General features: G+C 39.1%; 1 protein-coding gene across 1 annotated transcript in view; it reads right to left on the bottom strand.

Moving 5' to 3' along the window:
- The window catches only part of LOC136875003 (suppressor of lurcher protein 1), a 1,553,195-nt gene that overhangs the window by 487,008 nt on the left and 1,039,721 nt on the right, over nucleotides 1–26,466 (bottom strand). The window contains exon 5 of the mRNA XM_068227855.1: nucleotides 1,889–2,103. Within this exon, the coding sequence (XP_068083956.1) occupies nucleotides 1,889–2,103 (215 nt within the window). The remainder of the gene's footprint in view (nucleotides 1–1,888; nucleotides 2,104–26,466) is intronic.

The following is a 26,466-nucleotide window of genomic DNA, read 5'->3' as shown; positions in this document are numbered from 1 at the left end:
TTCCTTACCCTGGAACCATAGTCTAATTGGGGTCTTACCAGACACTTATATTCTCTCTCCTTTACATTCATATTACAATCCCTAATTACTCTCATAACCATATGAAAAGATCTGTACACTTTATTCAAAATCCCGTTTATGTGATTACCAATGAAGATCTTTCCTTACTTCAACACGTAGCTATCAATATATCGGCAATAATGAATTTGATTGAATTCGATAACTTAGGCTTTTTTCTCTATGTTGTGGGCCTCATAATATGTTGTATAATCGCTGGATTCCTACCTAAATAGCCCCAGTTTGAATCCCCATCAAAACATTTCTGAAATGAAAAACGATGTCTCTGTGGTGCGCATTCCACGTACAATTCAAGGCATAACCACGATATTAACAGTCGCGTAAAACCACAAAGCGGCCTGTTTTTACTTTCTTGTCACCTTCACCGTATTTCAAGCAGAAGTCCACTTTGACATAAAATACTTTAAAAATGAATTGTATTAGATGAGACGCAGGTAAGACGAAGAACACGTCAGAGCTTGTTCCTTTCCTCGCCATCAACTTAGTTAAATTTTAAACTCTTGAACAACCTGCCACTTGCTGAAAGTTAGTAAGGGAAACCACTCGCACCTCCTCCACCATTTCCAAGTAAACCTGGTAACGAATCACACTGTTACGCAAAGGATAGAAATCTATCTTATATAACTTCAATCTGGTTTCTTGCACGAATAAGGAAAATGATGTGTTATGAGTTCTAATTTATAAGCAAAGCACTTTTGGGCAGAACAGTACGGAAACAAATGAACACTTTTATCTTTATCCACGTATAGAAATTCTCTCGAACATCTCCCTTCGTAAATAACTCCAATCCGTATTTGATCTTCGTATGAACGAATATTTGTACCAATTTGTCCTCTTGAATTCCAAGTTTATGATGATCTTTCTCACTTCCTTACCCTTTGCAGTAACAATCCTTCTATTCTATTCTATTATATTCTATGCATTATAATATCATCTACATTAAAACTCCTTTGTGATTCCTGTTCACTTCATTTTTCCATTCACGTTCAAAGAATTGTTTTAATAATCTGGTTTACATCGCACTAACACAGATAGGTCTTATGGCGACGATGGGATAGGAAAGGACTAGGAATGGGAAAGAAGCGTCTGTGGACTTAATTAAGGCACAGCCCCGGCATTTGCCTGGAATGAAAATGGGAAACCACGGAAAACCATTTTCAGGGCTGCCGACAGTGGGGTTCAAACCCACTATCTCCCGAATGCAAGCTGATAGCTACGTGACTCAAACCGCTCAGCCACTTTCTCGGTACATAAGAAAATATAAAGGTCCAAAAACAATACCTTGCGGCACCCCACCTCAATCTTTATAGAATCATGTAATACTTCTCCTCCCCAACTATAATTCTCTGAATTAAGAATTGGTGACACATAGTTCACAAATTTTAACGCATCCACCCACATGTTATCTCAACTATTATCAAAACTATTGTTTTTTATCTTGCGTAGATAAAACTCGCGACACCCCGTAACGGGGTCACGGTCACGGTCCCGAATTATAGTAACTTTTGAAGGAAGTCTAGTACACACACTTTTAGAACAAACGGACTTTTTTCGAAAGAACAAGTACTAGAACTGAAGCGTACTCGTATTATAAGCCAAAATGGCAAATAGCTTTGCATATAAAAATTTAGGTACAGAAAGTATGAGACAATCATTCTGGTTAAGAACTGAATTCGGGCTGTAAAATGACATTGCATACTTAAAATTGAGCAACCAACATAACATTAATTTATGAGTGAAAATGATCTTATATTATTTTTTACTAAAAACATTAATATCAATTTTGGTCAGATGAAAAGGAACTACTTACGTCTGTCAATAAAGCGGAAGTGTCCGAGGAATCCTGTGCTGTTAGCTGGCCGGAAGTCCGTGTGGAACTCCAGCACGAGCCCAGGACCTGAGCTGAAGTGGACGTGTGGAATGTCGGCGTAGCCTCCGCACAATAGTCCTGCCCACGGCGTATACTCGTTCACTTCCGGTCGTTCCAAATGCAGGAACAGTTTCACGAAATCACCGCGCGCGCAACTGAAATCAATAAAAATGTTAACTTTGAAACTGTGTATGAAGCAAGTTAACATGTGCCCTGTTAGAAGTTACATTGCGGAACTGGTAACAAATATAGCAATACATTGTATGTTTATCATAATACAGCAGATGTAATGTAACGTACTGGCGTACCAAAATTCATTACTCAAAGTTTGGAAATAAATAAATAAATAAATAAATAAATAAATAAATAAATAAATAAATAAATAAATAAATAAATAAATAAATAAATAAATAAATAAATAAATAAATAAATAAATAAATAAATAAATAAATAAATAAATAAATATATAAACATAGATTAAAAATGATAATCGATTTCATTTTTGAGATTGAAATTACATTTCAGTGAAATTGTTATCCCTTACCAAAACTATTCAAAAATGTGTCCTGCTGAAAATCAAGTTCGTTCTCTCGACATCATGCCAGTTGACATTTTGTAGAGTGAGCAGGGGAGGGATCACTCTCAAGAGGCTGGTGTATGAGACTCCCACTGAATAGGTGGAAAAGCTCTACACTCGGGTACTTGCAACTGCTTACTGTTTATAGCACATGCCTGGATTCTACGATCGAGTATGACTGGTATTATCAATCAATTAATCACCACTGATCAGCATTCAGGGCAGTCGCCCAAGTGGTAGATTCCCTGTCAGTTGTTCACCCAGGCTTTTCATAAGCAATTCCAAAGAATTTGAAAACTAATTGTACATCATCTCTCGTGAATGATTCCCATCCCCAACCCCTCTTCTTATAAACGATTATTTGCCCTAATTTGTCCACTAGAATTCCAAATTTATCTTCATATTGTGGTTCTTCCTACTTTTAGAAAACACCAGTCAAACGTATCCAACTACTAATGTCATTCCACGCCATCCCTCCACTGACAGCTCGAAACATATCGTATAGTAGAACAGCTTCTCTTTCTCCCAAGTCTTCCCAGCCCAAAGTTTCTAACATTTTGGTAACGCTACTCTTGTGTCGGAGATCACCAGAACAAATCGAGCTGCGTACTGTAAATACGTCATGCAAACATGCTCTTGCGCAGTACAGTAAGCTTCATTTTCCTTTACACATCAGCATAGGAAAATAAATACAATGAAACTTGTTCAGACGGACTCTATATCAATATGTGGCTGGGAGTCGTGACCAGTCTTAAGGAAAATAATTGATAGGAAGAGCATTGCCAGATCCGCGATATTAGAATTAGGCCATCCATATGGAATTCTCCACACACTGCCGTAGAGGGGATAAGAGTGCTTTTGATATGCGTTTACATTTTACCTATCATTTTTCCATACCTGTGTGGCCACGGGTTTGAACTGTGTTGCAAATGTGTATTTGGCCTTGTTTTGTGATAGTATGCTCTTCCTGACGCCAACCATTTGTGAATTTATATAATTCCTATTGCTGTTTCAGTGATCGTTGTTAGGGTGTGATGCGATGTCTGAAAACATAGTGGAGGATGTTGGGGAAAACCTAAACACCCAGTGCCCGAGACAGAAGAATTTGACCCTGCTGCTAATTCAATTCGGGACCCTCTGAACCGAAGTCATCAACGCTCTTCACTCAGCCACATTTTAAACCTACTGTGGTTGAAATTCTTCGACTTGGTCATCGGAGATTTCCCCACCCATTGTTACCTGCGGCAGAAGCTCGTAGATAGCCGCTATCCAGAGACACATCCCACAGAAACCATGGTTCAGTCTACTATCTCTAACTCGCCGCCATATGACATCAATTATCAGAATGCGACTTGGACATGCATCTTACCCCAGTCATCTGTTCAGACTCAAAGTCATAGACTCCCCAAATTTTACCTCTGACCCCAATCAAGAAGCAGACCTCAAACATACAATTTTAGGATGCACTAGATACAAACCACAAGTGACCAACTTATATCAAACGCTTATACAACTGAAAGTTCCACTTCCCACTTCCGTTTCGTCGTTGTTCAGCAGCTATGACATCCGTATATATCAAGCAATAGCCAAATTTTAAAGTGAAGCTAATTTAACATTGTGATAAGCTTGTTCTGTAGTCTGTAGTTAAACTGTTCTCATCCAACCAAAGTTCCTGTACCGTGGCTTTCCATCACCAATTAGTCATAATGCCATGAACGGTCCCATGTTGTAAAGATGTTGCTCTTTGACTTTCCTGTTTTCTAAATGTACAGAGCTGGCAGCATGGTCTTACGGACCAAATGCCAAAATGTAATAAAAAATAATAATAAAAAAAGGTCGTAGATGTCTCGTTATTATAAACCGAGTGCATGTCAGCAGTAGGGTTCACAAAGTGCCATTTCATTTCAAAATAATCTGAGTGTACGTCTGAGCATAATGAACCCATTCACATGCAGAACAAAACTACCTGAGAGAAACATGCCAAACGGTGAACAAACCATAAAAGTTTAATAATGCCCCGGATTATTTCGTCTAACTTCTCTTCATTTTGGCGCATAATGAATTTTTAACATAAAACATGTTATAAACATCTGACCATATGTCACTCCAAGAGATGGCAACGACATATCGGTTTTTAAGAAATACCGATATTTTCCTTTCGATTTATCGATATATCGATACCGAAATTTTTATTCAATTTATCGCATAATATATCGGTTTTTCCATAAATGTATCGTTTTTCTTTGAATTATTATTTTCATTAACAACATCCGCACTAGAGAACGCCGATAATTCTTCAAGGGATGGTGCTAGTGAAGGTGGAACCTGTAAATACCCAATTTAAACAATACCTTGCTCTGAGCCTCTGATAGGCTGGACTATAATTCGAACACAAACGGTGGAATATGTAACACCGTTGCCTACGTGATTAGTTATACGGCCTCCGCATGGCAGTTTACACAGCGCGAAATACGTTCTAGTTCCAGAGTCGCCGCTAGACTTCGTGTTAGCCCTCCATTGTTTAACAACACAGACGTATAAGGAAACTGTGAAGCAAAAAAGTAAGTTACTGAGTTTTCAGGTGAGATAAGCCTTAAAATTAATTCAAAGAGGCGTTGATTTGTGTATTCAGCTTGGGGTGAGTATATGGTTTATATTTAAACGTAAGAGTAAGAAAATACAACCTCCGTGACTCAGGTGGAAGCGCGCCAGCCTCCTACCGGTGGGTTTCGTGGTTCAAATCCCGGTCACTCCATGTGAGATTTGTGCTGAACAAAGTGGAGGCAAGACAGGTTTTTCTCCGGGTACTCCGGTTTTCCCTGTCATCTTTCATTCCATAAACACTCTCCACTATCATTTCATTTCATTATGTCGGTCATTAATCATTGCCCCAGAGAAGTGCGACAGGCTTCGGCAGCCAGCATAGTTCCCATCCTCGCCGCTAGATGAGGCTTAATTTGTTCCATTCTGGACCCGTTAAAATAACTAAACAAGTAGAGGATTTCCATAAAGAAAATGTTTAGTGCATATTGATAAATATGCAAGAGCCGAGAGAGAATTTATATTGTAAACATTATATTCACAGGTTGTTTATTGCGCGTGATAAACAATGATTTATTGCTGTGTACCATTCTGCCAAAGTAAACTTCAGAAAGGTAGTGGAATTTCTTTTCCCGAGCAATAATATAGAACTACGAGAAAAATGGGTCAAAATGATATCATGTCGGGGTGACGAGAAGAATAGCATATGGCAACCTTCCTCGAGGTCTGTAGTATGTAGTGAATATTTTGAAAGCACATGCTTTAGCATTTCTACTAAAACTAGCCGCAATCAATACCAACATTTCTTTCATGGTATCCATCATATTTGCATGGTAAGACTAGGCTATGTACTGCTACTAAGATGTTCTCATTCCTCACCTGAAGGAGGAGACGAGCCTCTTAGACGGTGACGCCGTCTCTCAGGCCGGGAGATTTCACGTTGAAGGAGATGTTCGGGGAAGGTGAGGGGGTTGGTGGCCGTGGCCTATACTAGGAATTGTTCCGGCATTCGCCTTAGTGCACGAAACTATTCTAAGTTTCCTACGGAACAGAACATTAAGAGAGAAATGGATTAGGAATATACATCATGATTATTTTGAAGTCCATGAGAAAATTGTAGTGTGCATACATCATTTTGAGAATACGTCTGAGGTTAGGGAGGCCATTTCTCTACTTCAAAACTATTCGTGTTCCTCGAAAAGCATTAATTTAGATAGATTATAACTGATATTGTGTTATTCCGTCAGTGTCTATGTGCTTCAAAATGTCGAGTGATTTAGATGCAAGTGTATTTTACAATAATCTGTGCTTTGCCTGCGGAAATGTTTGGCTGGATCTTGGAGTATAACAAAACTTGTGTGACAGATGGAGCAATCTGTATACTGTTACACAGAAGAAATAGTGACTTGAGGGATTACCTGGGTTTGTAACGTCGGGTTTTACATTACCAGCACCTTCAGATTCATGCTGTGGTTATGTTATCAAGCAGACAGCGCCGAACTGAAGCTCGTCCATGTGGTTAAATATCAATGTTTAGTCAATAGAGTTTTTGCTCTCATGTTCTTTAGTCAAAACCTATTATATCTTTAGTGTCTGAACATTTCATTACTAAGGTTACTATCATTGTGTGAAGTACTGTTATGCCAACATTGTGTTAACATTACCAGGGCCGTTCATTGGTTCATTCATAAAAGTTCCACGGCAACCGAGTAAGAGAGCATTGGTGGTTAGTTTGAAGATTTTTTGAGTTCGTATGTATATTAATGAATCTTGGTGACTAAGTTATATGTAACAACGACCTGTGTGTGTGAAAATTGTCACGGGTGAATAAGAAATATCATTTATTTTACGTGAACTAAGTGTGAAACAGTGTTTGAGATCGGAATTTATGTTTGAGGTTATGTCCAAGAACAAACAAAAGAGTCGCGGTAGCAAGGATGTGGCAAGCTTGGAGCAGCAACAGCCATAGCAGCGCTGTGCAGCGGATGGGAATGTGAGGACTCCACCTAACGTAAACAGTCGCTCAGAGCATCTGTCGGCCGCGGTGAATAAAATACTTCGTGAGTCAAAATTTTTAGATTCAATTATGGATCGATTATTTGACAGATTTATTGACAGGCTGAAGGAAAGTATTGATTTCAATACTAAAGTAACTGAAGACTTAAAACTGGAAATCAATAAACGGGATGAAAGGATCAAGGAACTTCAGCAGGAACTTCACAATATGAAGGCCGATTCCCATGACGAAGTGGAGAATGTTAACCAATACTTAAGGAGAAACAATATTGAAATCCATGGCGCATCAGAACTTCCGAATGAAGACGATTATAGTGTTGTGACAAATATTGGTAAAGCTATTGGATTTGAATTAAATAAGTGTGATGTAGAAATTGCTCATAGAATTCCCTCGGCAAACAAGACACTACCGAGACGCATCATTGTCAAATTTGTGAACAGATGGAAAAAACAGGAATTTTTGGCAGCAAAGAAGAATGTCCGGCAGATATCATATGTAGCAGTGGGCTTCAATGATTCAGATCATATGATTTACATCAATGATCATCTTATACCCAGAGCCAAATGTCCTCTTAAGAGGGCCAAGGATTAATGAATGAAGGGTTATAAGTATGTGTGGACACGGGGAGGTAAGATTTTTGGTAGAAAGGATGACAACTCTAATGTGATAAGCATACGAAATATTGATGTTCTTAATCTTGAATCCGATTAAATTATTATATGGAAATTATAGAGGCTCAGTTAACAAACTTAAGACAACTTAAAACCAGAGATTGCCATTTTATGCTAACTCGCAAAGTATCCGTAAAAAATGGCTAAACTTAACCAGATTAATTGTAGATGTACAGATGCCAGAAATTATTATTATATTAGAAACATGGTTATTTCCACAAGATGAGAAATATTATAATCTGAAAGGCTATGAAGGTTATTTTTGTTCCAGAACAAAAGATAGAGGGGGAGGGATTGCTATATAAACTAAAGAACCATAGAAATCTAAAATAATAGTTTCGATTAACACTCCTGGTACTCCGTACAATTTTTTTTGGTTAAAGTGAGCGGTCTGGAGAGGGATATTCTTATTTCGGGATGTTATAATTCCCATTTGAAATTTTCCAAAGAGTTTCTTAATGTACTTGAGGACATATGGAATAAATACAGTAATTATATGTTTTACTGTAGGAGATTTCAATATTGACAAACTTCATCAGAGTCTACTAACGTCTAAATTTAAGAGGTTATGTGAATGCTATAACCAAAATCCATGTAACAGCAGATTTCCCACCAGGATTACTAACAGTACAGCTAGTCTGTTAGATCATGTTTATGTCAATAAGCTATGTAGGTGCAAACTGTATAATATAATTAATGGTTATAGTGATCATAATTTATTAGTCTGCGATATAAATTTGTTACCAAAAGTGAGAACAGCAAATTCATACTTGAAACCAAAAAAATGTAATGCGAAGAACATGAATGCTTATATGTCTACCAATCCTTTGATCATCAGTGAAGGTGATAGTTGTGATGTAATAGTAAATAGTAGTATAATAGGACAGTTCGGCGGCCTCCTCCTCCCGCGGGAAATTTGAATTTTGGCGGGAAATTTGAATTTTGGCGGGAGATTTAAATTTTGGCGGGAAATTTGAATTTTGGCGCGAGGTTTGAATTTGTAGACAAAGCCACGTGCTTTTTGACAGCTGTCATCGACAACAACGTATCGCTAACCTCACTGCTGCCATCTTGACGGGCCTAAACCTTAGTGGTACCAACTTAACCTAACTAGCGCGAGATAAACAAAGCCACGTGCTTTTTGACAGCCACGTGCTTTTTGACAGACAACAACGCATCGCTAACCTCAGTGCTGCCATCTTGACGGGCCTAAACCTCAGTAGTACCAACTTAACCTCACAAGCGCGAGAATTGAATTTGTAAACAAATCCACGTGTTTTTGACAGCCACGTGCTTTTTTGACAGCTGTCATCCGCCATCTTTAAACTACAGAGCACCGTGCTGCCCTCTTTATCGCAGTAGCTGCAAATTCGTCACCTGTCATCCGCAGTGCTGCCATCTTAACGGGCCTAAACCTTAGTGCTACCAACTTAACCTCACTAGCGTGAGATAAACGAAGCCACGTGAATTTTTTGACAGCTGTCAACCGCCATCTTTAATCAAGAGAGCGCAGTGCTGCACTCAATGTGGTGGCGGCAAAGTCGAAGTGCTTTACAAATCTACGTGCTTTTGCTATCCGCCATCTTTAATCCAGAGAGGACCGTGCTGCCCTCTTTGTGGCGGTAGCAAATTCCACGTGCTCTTGTTTGGAAACAAACTCACGTGCTTTTTTCTGACAGCTGTCATCCGCCATCTTTAATCAAGAGAGCAGAGTGCTGTCCTCTTTAGCTACTTACCTTTGAAATATGGTGGCGGATAATTTGAAAAATGCTTTTTGACAGCAGCCATCTTTGAGCACCGTGCTGGCCTCTTTAGCTAGATACCTGTGGTGGCAGACAATTCTACGTGACAACAGCCATCTTTGAGCACAGTGCTGCCCTCTTTGTGGTGGCGGCAAATTTCACGTGCTCTACAAACTCACGTGCTTTTTTCTGTCAGCTGTCATCCGCCATCTTGCATCACAAACCTCAGTGCTGCACTGTATGTGGTGGCGGCAAATTCCACGTGCTCTTGTTTGGAAACAAAGCCACGTGCTTTTTTCTGACAGCTGTCATCCGCCATCTTTAACCAACAGAGCACAGTGCTGCTATCATGCGGGTAATTTCGTTAGCTGTCATCCGCCATCTTTAATGAACAGAGCACCGTGCTGCCCTCATGCGGGCAATTTCGTCAGCTGTCATCTGCCATCATTAAACTACAGAGCACCGTGCCGCACTCTTGCGGGCAATTCCGTCAGCTGTCATCCGCCATCTTTAATCAAGAGAGCGCAGTGCCGCACTCTTTAGTTGAAATGTGGTGGCAGACAATTTGAAAAGCTGCCAAGAGAGCATCGTTTTGGCATCTTTATTCTTTGACATGTGTGGTGGCAAATTCCACATCCGCCATCTCAGAGCACCGTGCTGCGCTCTTGATCGTAGTAGCGGACAATTTAAAAAGAACATGTCAAGGAATACCTTTGTTCTAGGAGAAGAAAAGACTACAGTTCCGAACGGCTTGCCTAAGATAGCGATTGTGTTAACCTCCTTTTCCCTGCTCTGTTAAGGCATAGCTTTATCGAATACTTGAAGATTATATTACAAAAGAAGTGATTAAGAATATAATCGATACAACATATGATCAGAACATTGAATGATGTGTTTGTTGTGCACCTTCGTTCTAAGAGAATCGAACCCGAGACTGCCGGGTGAGAGGCAAGCACACTAAACCAAACCGTAGGAGCCGGCAATTCTCTTTCTATATAATAATTTCGTGTGGCTATTTCTAGCCAAGTGCAGTCTAAAAATAAATCCTAGTCTTGTTGCATCAGGAAGGGTAACTGGCTAAATCCTGGTCTTTCAGCGTCAGGAAGGGCAATCGGCTGTAAAACAGGTTCTTGCGATTTAAACTCTTGCGTCAGGAGGGGCACTCGGCTGTAAAACATATTTTTAATCCCAAGAGAATCGAACCCGAGACTGCCGGGTGAGAGGCAAGCACACTAAACCAAACCGTAGGAGCCGGCAATTCTCTTTCTATATAATAATTTCGTGTGGCTATTTCTAGCTAAGTGCAGTCTAAAAATAAATCCTAGACTTGTTGCATCAGGAAGGGTAACTGGCTAAATCCTGGTCTTTCAGCGTCAGGAAGGGCAATAGGCTGTAAAAAAGATTCTTGCGATTTAAACTCTTGCGTCAGGAGGGGCACTCGGCTGTAAAATATATTTTTAATCCCAACCGAATCGAACCCGAGACTGCCGGGTGAGAGGCAAGCACACTAAACCAAACCGTAGGAGCCGGCAATTCTCTTTCTATGTAATAATTCCGTGTGGCTATTTCTAGCCAAGTGCAGTCTAAAAATAAATCCTAGTCTTGTTGCATCAGGAAGGGGAACTGGCTAAATCCTGGTCTTTCAGCGTCAGGAAGGGTAATCGGCTGTAAAACAGATTCTTGCGATTTAAACTCTTGCGTCAGGAGGGGGCACTCGGCTGTAAAACATATTTTTAATCCCAAGAGAATCGAACCCGAGACTGCCGAGTGAGAGGCAAGCACACTAAACCAAACCGTAGGAGCCGGCAATTCTCTTCCTATATAATAATTTCGTGTAGCTATTTCTAGCTAAGTGCAGTTTAAAAATAAATCCTAGTCTTGTTACATCAGGAAGGGTAACTGGCTAAATCCTGGTCTTTCAGCGTTAGGAAGGGCAACCAGCCGTTAAACAGATTATTGCGATTTAAAATCTCATGTTAGGAAGGGGCACTCGGCTATAAAATATATTTTTAATTCCGGCCCTGTTACGTCAGGAACCACATCTAGCTGTACAAACAGGAGCTCCAAACATTTAGAGTGTTAAGCTTTAGGAACATGCTATGTGTTCACACCGGGTTACATTTTTTTTGTTCCACCGCATAGAACACTGTCTTTGAAGTTGTATCGGCGCAGTCAGTCAGAGCGACGTAAGGAATGCATGCGTTGACTGAAATTGTACACTCGGCTTCCGGCTGTAGTAACCTTGAACGAGGACACTGCGTGCTGATAAGCTACTTGTAACTCACGGAACATTTTCTTAGCCGTGTAGCATTTAGCTGGTGTAAGTTCCTAACATAAAATATTATGATTGTACTGAGAGGTTAAAACCCAGTACCAGCACATAGCCTACCGCTATCGAAAGAGCTTACACGGCGCCGGCACATAGGCTACTCCTGTTGAAGGAGTCTGTACAAGGTTTAACACCCCCATCAACAGCCCTTACTTAATGCTGGCTTTTGCACACCCTCTGGTTATTCGAAACTGCCTAAGAATGTAATATACAACAGTAGGGAGAGGGTAAAACTCGGTGGCGGCACATAGCCTACTCCTACCGAAGAAGCCTGCACACAGCTTAGCACCTCCATCCGACAGATGAATCACCATCAACATCTTGTACTCACAATCATTTTCGAAGGAGCCTGCACAAGGTTTAACGTCCCCATCAACAGCGTTATATGCCCTTACTTAATGCTGGCTTTTTGCACACCCTCTGGTTATTCGAAACTACCTAAGAATGTAATATACAACAGTAGGGAGATGGTAAAACTCGGTGCCGGCACATAGCCTACTCCTACCGAAGAAGCCTGCACACAGCTTAGCACCTCCATCCGACAGATGAATCACCATCAACATCTTGTACTCACAATCATTTTCGAAGGAGTCTGCGCAAGGTTTAACGTCCCAATCAACAGCGTTATATGCCCTTACTTAATGCTGGCTTTTTGCATGCCCTCGAAACTACCTGAGAATGTAATATGCAACAGTAGGATCGCCTCCATCCGACAGATGAATCACCATCAACATCTTGTACTCACAATCATTTTCGAAGGAGCCTGCACAAGGTTTAACGTCCCCATCAACAGCGTTATATGCCCTTACTTAATGCTGGCTTTTTGCACACCCTCTGGTTATTCGAAACTACCTAAGAATGTAATATACAACAGTAGGGAGATGGTAAAACTCGGTGCCGGCACATAGCCTACTCCTACCGAAGAAGCCTGCACACAGCTTAGCACCTCCATCCGACAGATGAATCACCATCAACATCTTGTACTCACAATCATTTTCGAAGGAGTCTGCGCAAGGTTTAACGTCCCAATCAACAGCGTTATATGCCCTTACTTAATGCTGGCTTTTTGCATGCCCTCGAAACTACCTGAGAATGTAATATGCAACAGTAGGATCGCCTCCATCCGACAAATGAATCACCCTTAACACTCTTGTACCCGCAATCATTCTCGCTACTTCGGGAGATAGCGGGTTCGAACCCCTACTGTCGGAAGCTGTAAAAATAGCATCTGCTAGGCGAGGGACCTGCGTGATCGTCATAACGTGTAATTACATGATCTAGCCGGATGTGGTCTTAGCTCAATACCTTTAAGTGCCTACAGGTAAGGAATACCGCGGATGTCGGCTTCTTGCTTAGCTTAGTACCCTCCCGTTTAAGTCCAGATCCTCCAGTCGAGGATCGCGCGCTAACTTTCCAAGGCTCGATCCGCTGCAGAACTCTTAAGTTCTGACACCTCGGCATCGACAGCAGGTTCGATCCCGGCTTAAATACGTCAGCCTGCAGAACTCAGCGTAAGACCCTCAGGAGAGCTCTTCTTACATAAACATTTCGTTCCAACTGTACTACAAACGTCTGCAATTCTTGATATCCGCTTGGTAACATGGAGCATATTTACTCGCTGCAGTCTGCGTGAAGCGCTCACAGTTCTTTGTGTGTGTTTATTACGTGCACATCTCCCGTCTAAGTAGTGTCTGCTGTGAATATTATTCTTCAGAGTTCAACTTAAGGTAAGCCTGAACTGTTAGTTACTGTTTGCAAAGCAACTTCTACGCTAGGTAATAAACATCTACATTAATATATTTTCTTTTCTTTTTTAGGTACAACTAGAATATTATCATTCGAGTTACAGGCCTGAAAGTACGCATTTTATTCATCCGAGTAACAGTCTGCAGCGCGAACATTTTAGGATACGTTTTGAACTTTGAGTTGTAAAGATAGCTAGGCTAGCCGATGTACCCTTTTATATATATTCCTACACTACATTCATATATGTTTGTTCTTTTAGGTACGACCAGAATATTATCATTCGAGTTACAGGCTTGAAAGTACGCATTTTATTCATCCGAGTAACAGTCTGCAGCACATGCATTTTTAAGGTATGTTTCGAACTTTGAGTTGTAAAGATAGCTAGGCTAGCTGACGTACCCTACACTACATTCATATATGTTTGTTCTTTTTAGGTACGACCAGAATATTATCGCCCGAGTTTCAGGCTTGAACGCACGCATTTTATTCATCCGAGTAACAGTTTGCAGCGCAAAGATTTTAAGGTATGTCTGACCTCTATAGGTTGAAACTTGGTTTCTTCCGAACATGTTAACTTTAAGCTAATCTCTATTGATAAATAGTTGTTCTCTTCAATCCTCATGCTATAGAAGAGGTTAATCTTATAATTTCAAACTCACAGCCATGTCCAACCTCTATACGTTGAAACTTGGTTTCTTCCGAACATCGCAACTTTAGTCTATTGATAAATATTTTATCTTTTTAATAGCCATGCTGTAGAAGAGGTTAATCTTATAATTTCAAACTCACAGCAATATCTGACCTCTATCCGTTGAAACTTGGTTTCTTCCGAACATCGCATTTTTAGTTTATTGATAAATAGTTGTTCTCTTTAATAGACATGCTGTAGAAGAGGTTAATCTTATAATTTCAAACTCACAGCAATGTCTGACCTCTATACGATGAAACTTGGTTTCTTCCGAACATCGTAACTTTAGTCTATTGATAAATAGTTGTTCTCTTTAATCGACATGCTATAGAAGAGGTTAATCTTATAATTTCAAACTTTCAGCCATATCTGACCTCAATAGGTTGAAACTTGGTTTCTTCCGAACATCGTAACTTTAGTCTAATGATAAATAGTTATTCTCTTCAATCAGCATGCTGTAGAAGGGGTTAATCTTATAATTTCAAACTTTCAGCAATGTCCGACCTCAATAGGTTGAAACTTGGTTTCTTCCGAACATCGTAACTTTAGTCTAATGATAAATAGTTCTTCTCTTCTATCCACATGCTGTAGAAGAGGTTAATCTTATAATTTCAAACTCACAGCCATGTCCGACCGCAATAGTTTGAAACTTGGTTTCTTCCGAACATCGCAACTTTAGTCTATTGATAAATAGTTATTCTCTTCAATCAGCATGCTGTAGAAGAGGTTAATCTTATAATTTCAAACTTTCAGCAATGTCTGATTTCTATAGGTTGAAACTTGGTTTCTTTCGAACATCGTAACTTTCGCCTAATCTCTATTGGTTGTTTTCTTTTCAGATGTTCCCCTGCTGTGAGGAATGCAATGTAACGTTTACAAGGCGAGATAACTTCATGCGCCATATGAATTCAAAACACCCTAGCATAACATCTGCTTTATGTAAAGTTTGTGGTGTGTATTTCGCTAACGTAGAGCGATACGAGGCTCACTTAGTAGAAGCGCATCAGGTATCTACTTGCAACTATAACCCTCAGGTAATAGGAGAAAAGCGTAATAAAAAGGATGTAGCTGTAGAAAGTACTAGTAGTAAAAAAAATAGAAAAAATCATGAAGTTCAAACTATTCACTGCGAGCACTGTAACACTGATGAACCATCTTCACATTTTCAGGGGCACTTACGGAGTAATGCGCATAAAAATAATGCGTGTAGAAGTGATAGTAACACAAACATCGAGGAAATGAATACAGCATTTAAAAGTAGGATTTCTAGTTACAGAATTCGTGTTAGTCAAAAGTTTCAGAGTACTGAACACTTTTTAAATTGTGTTCTACCGGATGTACAACAGCTTCTTGCTAAATCTTTATCCAATCATTAATTTATTTAAAATTAATTTTGAACTTTTCGCCTTGTACATTAAAAGCACGGATGAATCCGAAATAACGGACATTAAATCATTTAATACGAAAAATTTCGTCATAAGTCAGTCAACTAATTTTGGTGATTACTTAGGGATGTCTCTAACATTATTTCAACTAAGAGCGATGAATTTCAGGAAAAGGAATCAGGGTGGGCTTTAGTTGAAATAATGTATCTAGAAGTTAACATCAATAAGTACAATCCCATGCGAGGTTCATCGTGCATCGAGCTGCCGACATGGATTCAGCGAAAAGAAGCAGTTGTAAACATCCAAAACAATGACGAAGCATGTTTTGCATGGGCGGTGATGTCGGCTTTAAATCCTGCGAAATCAGACGTAGCTAAGAGAATATCATCATATCCACACTATTCAAAGCAGCTAAATTTCGATAGTATAGAATTTCCTGTGCAGTTAAAAGATATTAAGCGCTTTGAAGAACTAAATAACATTAGCATTAATGTGTATGGTGTAGAGAAAAGTCTGCAGTAGACCCTCTGTATTATACATGGCATAAGAAGAGTACTCATGTTAACTTACTCTATATCGAAAACAGTGAAAATAGCCACTTTTGCTGGATGAAAAATCTGAGTAGACTTGTTGGTAGTCAGTTGTCAAAACATGATGGTAAAAAGTGGCTATGTGATGGATGCTTGCAGTATTTTAGAACTGAAGATCAGTTAACGAAGCATTCCAAGAATGACTGCAATCATGTATATACAGAGATACCTACTACGGGCAATAATGTTTTAAAATTTACAAATTATGACAAGCAGATGTGGGTACCTTTCGTGATTTATGCAGACATTGAAGCCATCCTCATGCCATGCAGCACATGCTCACCTAATCCTGACAACTCTTTCATTAATACTACGCACATGAATGTCCCGTATAGCTTCGCGTATTACATCAAGTGTAGTTATGATAGTACGCTTAACAAGTTAGAGCTATATCGAGGACCTGATGCTGCTAAAGTATTTTTAGAAAGACTTGAAAGTGATGCAGTTCGTCTCGGTCGTATTCTAAATAGTAATATTCCTATGAATCCACTCACTGAAATTCAGTTAAATGATCATGAACGTGCTACAAAGTGTAGCATTTGTGATGGGGAATTTTCCGAAAATGACCCTAAAGTTTTTGATCATGATCATTTAACTGGTTTCTACAGATGTGCCGCTCATTATAGCTGTAATCTTAAGTGCAGAGTTCCAAAATTTATCCCTGTAATTTTTCATAACTTATCTGGTTACGACTCACATTTCATCATTTCACAATTTGGAGCTTCAGATGAAAAAGTAGATATAATCCCTCAGAATAAAGAGCGGTACATTGCGTTTGCGAAGTCTGTAAAAGTAGATGCAGAGCATTCTATAAACCTGAGATTACTTGACTCGTTTCGCTTTATGGCGAGTAGCCTCGATAAACTTTCTAGTCATTTACAGCCAGAACAATTTACGGAAATTCGACGCGTTTTTCCCGAAGAAGCGCAGTTTAATTTACTTCGGCGTAAGGGTGTTTTTGTTATGAATATATTGACTGCTTAGAACGCCTCGAAGAACGTGCTTTACCATTGAAACAATCCTTTTACAGCTCAGTGAATTCAGCAGATATTAGTGATGATGACTATTTACAAGCACAACATATCTGGGAGCAGTTCCACATTCAAACGCTGGGTGAATACTCCGACTTATATTTAAAGACGGATGTACTTTTGTTAGCTGATGTTTTTGAAAATTTTCGCTGTGTTTGCAAGAAAACCTACAGCCTTGACCCATGTCAGTATTTTACTGCGCCTGGGTTAAGTTGGGATGCCATGTTAAAATACACGCAGGTGAATTTGGAACTGCTAACCGATATTGATATGGTGCACTTTGTAAAATCGTCTATTCGAGGCGGTCTAAGTCAGTGCAGCGGGTGGTATTCTAAAGCAAATAATAAGTACATGCCGAGTTTCGATTCTAGTCAGGAATCTCAGTATATTGTTTATCTCGATGCTAATAATCAGTATGGGTGGGCGATGAGTCAACATCTACCGGTGAGTGGTTTCCGCTGGCTAACGCAGTGCGAAATTGATGCTTTACAGCTGCACGCCCTAGGCGATGAAGCTGATAAAGGCTATTTCCTCAAAGTTGACTTACAGTATCCTAAAGAGTTACACACTTCTCATAATGACTTACCGTTCTGCCCTGAAAATATGAAGTCCCCGTACATCGCATCAACGACGAAAATGCTAATTGCTAATTTGTGTGATAAATCTAAGTATATCATTCATTACCGAAATTTAAAACAGTGTTTGCAGCATGGTTTGAAGTTATCCAAAATTCATCGCGTACTAGAATTTAATCAGTCACCGTGGTTAATGCCATATATCGATCTGAACAATAATTTAAGAACGAATGCGGTTAACGAATTTGAAAAAGATTTCTACAAGCTCATGAATAACAGTGTGTTTGGTAAGACTATGGAAAATGTTGACAAACGCGTTGATGTACAATTGGTTACAAACTGGGAAAATATTAAGAAAAGGTATGGTGCTAACTATTTAATAAGTAAACCAAATTTCCACAGCTGCACTATCATACATGAGAATTTAGTTATTATACAGATGAATCGTGTTAAGGTTAAGTATGACAAACCTACCTACGTCGGCTTTGCAGTACTTGGATTGGCTAAAACACTCATGTATGAATTCCATTACGATTATATGATGAAGAAGTACGCGCGTAATGCGCATTTGCTCTACACAGATACCGATTTGTTTATTTATCAAATCAAAACTGATGACTATTACAATGATATAAAGCCAGACTTGGGTAGGTTTGATACAAGTAACTGTCCTGCAAATAATCAATATCATCTACCGCTAATGAACAAAAAGGTTCTAGGTAAAATGAAAGATGAATGTGCTGGGAATATTATCGATTCATTTGTAGGTACTAAATCCAGGTCATATTGCATAAAACTCTTAAATGAACTACATATAAAGAGATTGAAGGGGGTTGAAAAGAATGTCGTTCAGAATCAGCTAAGTTTTGAAAACTATAACAATTGCATTAAAAGTAATCCTCCTGTTTTGCATAAGCAAATGTCTGTCATAAGAAGCAAGAAGCACCAGTTGTACACTCATTTAATTAGTAAGGTAGCCCTTAATAATGATGATTGCAAACGGTTTGTCATTCCAAATTCTACCAACACTCTAGCCTGGGGGCATAGTAGTATTGATAGGTACTACTTTACATAAAGCAGATGTGTGTAAACATTATGCTAGAGGTGTGTACTTTGTAATATATACGTTAAGCTGTCTTACATCACAATTCACTGTACGTATTGTATAAATATAGGGAGAGGTATGCTGAGAGCGTAGTACGGCAAGTTTAAACTTGTACATACAAGAATTGCGTCGAGAATGGGAGAAGTACGCAAACATCACTACGGTAAAATGATTCGAGATAAAACTTGTACATACATGATGTAAATAAATAATGTAGAATTGGCATATTCTTTTATTTTAGATTAGGTATTACCTTCCTCCCGCTCCTTATTTGCAAGATAGAGTTTCGTTTATTACTCAAAGAAGAAAAGCACGAAAGAAGGTGATGAGCAGATTCGTAAGTATGTTATTGTCTATCTCATGTTGAGAAGAGAATTTTTTCTTTTTCTAAACAGTGTTTGATTGCAATGCAGTTTTCAACAAATCGAACTATAAACGGTAGTATGTGTTCAAGTCTAAACTTGCAATACTCTTGCTTTTGCAATGCAGGCTCGATAGAGATGTACCTTGACAGAGGAAGGAGAGCAGCTTAGTAAGTATATTGAGAAGATATTTTTTTCTTTCTAAACAGTGTTTGATTCTAGTCATACAATGCAGTGTTCAGCACGGTGCTCTCATGACAGATGACAGCTGCACGTGGCTTTGTAAAGCATGTAGAATTTACCGCCACCACATAGATTGCAGCACTGTGCTCTGTAGATTAAAGATGGTGGATGACAGCTGACGAAATTGCCCGCATGATAGCAGCACGGTGCTCTCTTGATTAAAGATGGCGGATGACAGCTGTCACAAAAAACGCACGTGAGTTTGTTTCCAAACAAGAGCACGTGGAATTTGCTACCGCCACAAAGAGGGCAGTACGGTCCTCTCTGGATTAAAGATGGCGGATAGCAAAAGCACGTAGATTTGTAAAGCACTTCGACTTTGCCGCCACCACATAGAGTGCAGCACTGTGCTCTCTTGATTCAAGATGGCGGTTGACAGCTGTCAAAAAATTCACGTGGCTTCGTTTATCTCACGCTAGTGAGGTTAAGTTTGTAGCACTAAGGTTTAGGGCCGTTAAGATGGCAGCACTGCGGATGACAGGTGATGAATTTGCAGCTACTGCGATAAAGAGGGCAGCACGGTGCTCTGTAGTTTAAAGATGGCGGATGACAGCTGTCAAAAAGCACGTAGCTGTCAAAAAACACGTGGATTTGTTTACAAATTCAAATCTCGCGCTTGTGAGGTTAAGTTGGTACTACTGAGGTTTAGGCCCGTCAAGATGGCAGCACTGAGGTTAGCGATGCGTTGTTGTCTGTCAAAAAGCACGTGGCTGTCAAAAAGCACGTGGCTTTGTTTATCTCGCGCTAGTTAGGTTAAGTTGGTACCACTGAGGTTTAGGCCCGTCAAGATGGCAGCAGTGAGGTTAGCGGTGCGTTGTTGTCGATGACAGCTGTCAAAAAGCACGTGGCTTTGTTTACAAATTCAAATCTCGCGCCAAAATTCAAATTTCCCGCCAAAATTCAAATCTCCCGCCAAAATTCAAATTTCCCGCGGGAGGAGGAGGAGGCCGCCGAACTGTCCTATTATACTACTGTAAATAAACTTAACAACGATCTGCAGGAAGCCAATATTTAGCAGTAGGCCTTTAAATCAGAATTATAAAGCAAATAATAAGACATTCAAAGGTAGGCAATATTACCCCTGGATGAATGGGACACTTTCCAGCCTTATTGACCAAAAGAATATACTTTACGGTAAAATAAAAAGACAACAGCTTAGAGTAAAAATGGGCTGTGATTATGCATCACAGCAATTGATAAATGACTATAAACTATTATGTAATCAGGTAACTAAACTTAAAAGACAGTTGGAAAATGCATATTTCATAAATAGATTAAGTAATGCCAAAATAAATCCTTGGAAAATCGTCAATGAAATCTTAACATCAAATTTTTACAAAAACAGGAATTTCCAACTCAAAGTTCGAGATAATGTTGTGACTAGTCCAATAGAAATATGAAAATTATTTAATGACCATTTTATTAATATAGGCAAAAAGTTAACTACCAATACTCCTACCCACAAATCACCTAATACTGGAAATGGGCCAAGTAATTCATTGTTCCTGAAACCTACTAATGACCTTGAAGTTGCGGAAATAATTAGAAAATTAAAAAATAGCAGCAGTAGTGATGTATACGGAATTAGTAATAACCTTCTTAAGAGCCTAGCTGTGCATTTAATTCCATGCATTACAAAGTTAATCAACAAATCGTTAAGTGAAGGTATTGTTCCACGTGAGTTAAAAATTGCCAAAATCATACCTGTGTATAAAGGGTCTGATAAATTTGATCTTAATAACTACAGACCTATATCAGTCCTTCCCATTCATCAAAAATCCTAGAGATAGTGGTCAAAGATAGGCTATTAAAATACCTACAATGTAATGACTATGTTTATTCATATCAGTATGGATTTTTGCGTAACTCTAGTACCTACAATGCTGCGGAAGACAACATTATTAAGTTACAGGAGTCCTTAGACTCATGTATGGTAGCATCAGGCCTCTTTACAGAGCTTCAGAAAGCATTTGACACAGTTGACCATAACAATTTTCTACTGAAGTTGGAAGCAGCAGGGGTTAGAGGTTTAGCACGTAACTGGTTTACAGATTATCTTAGAGACAGGGTACAGTTCGTTAGTTGTATGGGAGCAGAAAGCACGTTGCAGACTATAACAACTGGTGTGCCTCAAGGTTCTGTTCTAGGACTAACAATATATCTTATATTTGTCAACGATCTTGGTAACTTGCCGCTGTTCGGCAAATTGTCATTATTTGCTGATGACACTAATATTTTCAACACAGGGAATTGTATATATAATCTTGAAGAAAAGATGCAACATGACATATCTTTAATTCAGATCTGGCTTACTACCAACCGACTAAGAATTAATCATAACAAAGCTAACTATAACATATTCCACAAACCACTATGAACATTTCCTCTGGACACCAACTTAAGTTTCTATGACCGAGTGATACCTCGAGTTCAATCAACCAAATTTCTAGGACTTAGCATAGATGAGTCGCTAACTTGGGAGAATCACATAACAATGCTGTGTGATAGAATAACTCCTGCTATTGGTGTACTCAGCCGATTAAAATACAAAGTTTCTCGTGGACTGTTGAAGAGTATTTATCATGCACTAATTGAAAGCCACCTGAATTACATGATTCATATCTGGGCATGTTGCAGTAAAGAACAACTTGAAAAGATCAGTATCTTACAGAAAAGAGCACTGAAAATACTCTTCAACTTAACCATCTTAACACCAACCAGACAGGTCTACCAGTATTGTAATGTGCTGTCACTAGATGGTATTCGAAACAATGCTTCAGCCATCATGATGTATAAATTGAAAACTGTACAAGCTCATTCGAACACACTTTGAAACCTGAATTCTGATATACATTCATACAGTACAAGAGGATTTACTAAACTGAACTGTAAATCATCAAAGTCTACTAAGTATGGCACTAATTCTTTATGGCATTTCTCTGTAAAGTTTTTCAATAACCTTCCTGAGCATATTTGAGAAGCTGCTAAATTACCCATCTTTAAAGCCAAGCTTGTTAATTTTCTAAGAGTAAAAATGCCAAGCCTGTAAAGTACTAATTTAGTATACTATATCACTGCTGTTCATATTTGGTTTCTATCACTATGATACCTTAATATTATTATTATTATTATTATTATTTATATTATTATTATTCATTATACAGTATATTTTTGTCCTAGAAGCTGATGTTCTCAAATCAGACCTATCTCGTGGCCACATGTAATAAACCACTGCTTGTAAACACGTTAAACAGTCAGCTGTGAAACACCAACAAATCCAGCAACTTCACGCACCGTATGACCATGGGCACGGCCAAACACGATTGCCCCTTTTTGCACTCTGTCACATCCTTACATCTACCCATGTTGATGTACACTGTCCACTTGAAATATCAATGTCTCACTGCTATTGTCTTATGCTCAAATAGAGGCTGTGCGCGTGCGATTGAGCACGAAACTCGTTAGATGCGCCATCTGTACAGGCTTAGCGATCCATTTGTGCGTGTGCATTAGGGTGACAGTTCTTTGTGGGTGAGCTTATTATCGTTACAATGTGCAATAAATGAAGTTCCTATCTTGAACAGTTTGTTCAAAACATTTCTGTAGAAAGTTGAGTGGCGGAAAATGTTCTATATTCAATATTTAATGTACGCAATTAAATCTGTTGAAAATGGGAAGCTGATAATGCCTAACCACTTTATTTGTCAAAATCATTACCTCAAAATTAAAAAACTCGTTTTCCTTTTGCAAACCGATTTAACATGGAATGTCCCGGTATACCGGAAGGGGCTGCCTTTACCCTTTCGTGAACGAGATTTGTCAAAATTGTTCTCTGATTGATCTCAGCCGATTACTCGTCCTCCTAGTTAATTTCGACTTACTTTGAAATTTGTGTCACTTAATGATTATTCCTTTTATAAGCTTTATTTGATATAGAAAGACAATGAATGGTAAACTACTTCAATGTTCACCATTATGTTTATATTCCTGGCATGTAGCTCACAGCAACGCTACAAAAGTCTGTATTAGATCCAGTACTTGAAGTGCTATTCATTTTCCATTCGTTTTTGAATTTTAAGCTGTTGTACAAGGCCTTAGTTTCATCACCACAAAATTACCCCACATGCTGAAGCTCTAGAAACGTTCCCTCAGATATTAGGGATGTCTGAAAGTTAAAAATGAAACGTGTGTGCATTAAATGTAACAAAATGAGAGAGCACTGTTTATGTCAAAGTATCGAAGATCAGCGCTGAGGGTTATGTGATTTAATAATTGGACTCCATATTTCAAACTCGTGTAAATTAGCGAATTGTCTTGCTTTTTTTAAATGTCGGAAACATTTCTTAGTAGACTACGTAAAACTATAATTAAGGAATTTCCTCAATTGTGACGAAAGTTGAAGGGCTAAAGGGGACAGAAATGTTTTAAATTGTGAGTCTTGGATAAGTCTATCAAACTAAAAAACAAATTTCGACCTAATATTGCTTGTTTCTTTACTCGTTTTCTCTTTGATTTGATTTATTTATTATACTTATCGAAAAAGATGATCGGATCCATAGCTAAATGGTTACCGTGCTGGCCTTTGGTCCAGAGGATCTCGGGTTCGAATCCCGGCTGGGTCGGGGATTTTAACGTTCTTGGTTAATTCCAATGGCTCGGGGGCTGGGTATTTGTGATTTCCCAACATACCTGCAAATCACACACCACACATAACACTATCCTGCACCACAATAACACGCCCTCATCGGAGGGTCTACTGTACAAGGGCTGCACTCGGCTAGAAAAAGCCAAACGAAATTATTATTATCATCCAAAAGATTGGATTCATTACCGTAAAACCCAAACGCAAAGTCTCTCGGTGTAACACTGGACCGGACACTGTCACAGTAATCATCTCTCCAACCCTGCAGCCAAATAAAGTAAATCGCTTAAGTGCGGCCAGTATCCAGTATTCGGGAGATAGTAGGTTCGAACCCCACTGTCGGCAGCCCTGAAAATGGTTTTTCGTGGTTTCCCACTTTCACGCCAGGCAAATGCTGGGGCTGTACCTTAATTAAGGCCACGGCCGCTTCCTTCCCACTCCTAGTCCTTCCCTCTCCCACCGTCGCCATAAAACCTGTCTGTGTCGGTGCGACGTAAAGCAAGTAGGAAAAAAAAAAGTAAAAGAAACAACATCCTCACTAAGCTATATGGCAGCACATGGGGATCCTCAGCAGCAACTTTACGTACTTCTACGCTAAGTCTCGTATGCAACAGCTCAATACTGCTCTTTCGTCTGGCTGAATAGCACCCACACCAAGAACATTGACACCGACATTATTCAGACAATGCGAACTATCAGAGGTGTCATCAAAACAGCCCTACTGCACTTACATTCCAGTCCTTAGACACATCTTTCCTCCAGGTCTACATCACATGGACGATCTCGTCCAAGAATCAAATAAAATACAGGCCAATAAATCACTTCCAATCCATCAAGACGTCCATAGAATCGCTTCAATCCGACTGAAATCCTGACACACTCCCCTGCATCTGGCTCAATAACTGATGGAAGAAAACTGCTGTGGACTACGAACTTGGAATAAAGTATGGACTGCTAAGGCTCCCGATGAATGGAGGTTGATCTTTGACCCTACGCAGCTACCGCCCGGTTTTCGTCTTCCACGAGAGTATGGGTGTCACTAACCAGAGTGGGCACTGGACACGGAAGAAGTGGCTCTGCCATGCATACTTGGGGCCTTCGACCTTTTCCAACCTGTGACTGTGGTGAAGAATTCCAGACAATGCGACACATCACCTTCAGATGCCTTTCCACGGAACTATCAATGACCTTCTGACAGCTTCAACAACGGCTGTTCACTGGCTGCAACATCCTAGTTTAGTTCAGACTTTTCATCTGTTAATTTGTGTGTTTACTTATATTTCGCATCTTTTCTGTGTTTTTGTATTTTCAATTTTTCTTTCAATTTTTCTGCTTTGCACATATCTCTTCTGATTTATAGTTTGTGTTTTAGCTTTTTATTCTGTTTTTATAAATTATTCGCTGAGTTTCATCATGTTATTATTGCTCAATTTTTGTGCGGCTTAAATTGCACCATAAGCTAAATAAATAGAAAAAGATTCAACCAGGTTAATAAAATTTCATTTGACAATATTTAAGTATTAGCAGATATACCCTTTGGATTCTTTATGTGCAAACTATAAAAAAATTGTACATTTTTTGTCCTATACTTCAAATTTTGCGGACTCTCTTCACTTGTCAGGTTTGTCGTTAATTACCTGTCAAGCTTTTGTTGGCAGACCTCGCTATCCTTTGCCAGTATTCTCAATAAACAGGTGCACCGTCAACCTTCTATGAATATGTAACAGGTGCGGTGCAAATCTGTTTGCAGGCAACATTTCATCACGAAACAGAGCTGACGTGGAGACGAAATGTATAATTCCCCCAATGTGACCGAGATCATCCCTGAACGAAAGAAATATCATGGTGGTGATGGTGTCAGAGAACACATCTACGGAATCCCCTGACCGTCGTAAAATTGACCTGAAAGATATAATTTCCTAAGGAATCTAAATTCAGGTCCTGGGCGGCGACCAAGGGACCTGATATGAGTCTGGATTTAATCCTATTACTTTTGCACAGGTCCTCACTTTCATTCCTATCTGACCTATCTTGGTAAAATCGTATACATGTTTTGTACAACAGTTCTAAAGGTTTGAAAATATTTCCATTAAAATTAAGTTGCTATTTTTTTTAATTTAATCTCTTCAAGCCCTTGTGCACATGCGTGGACAACTATGTTTCATTATCTGAATATCAATGCATTTATTTATTTATTTATTTATTTATTTATTTATTTATTTATTTATTTATTTATTTATTTATTTATTTATTTATTTATTTATTTATTTATTT

This window comes from Anabrus simplex, chromosome 5 (assembly GCF_040414725.1).
Source record: "Anabrus simplex isolate iqAnaSimp1 chromosome 5, ASM4041472v1, whole genome shotgun sequence".
Lineage (NCBI taxonomy): Eukaryota > Metazoa > Arthropoda > Insecta > Orthoptera > Tettigoniidae > Anabrus > Anabrus simplex.
This window is presented reverse-complemented; position numbering and strand designations above follow the sequence as displayed.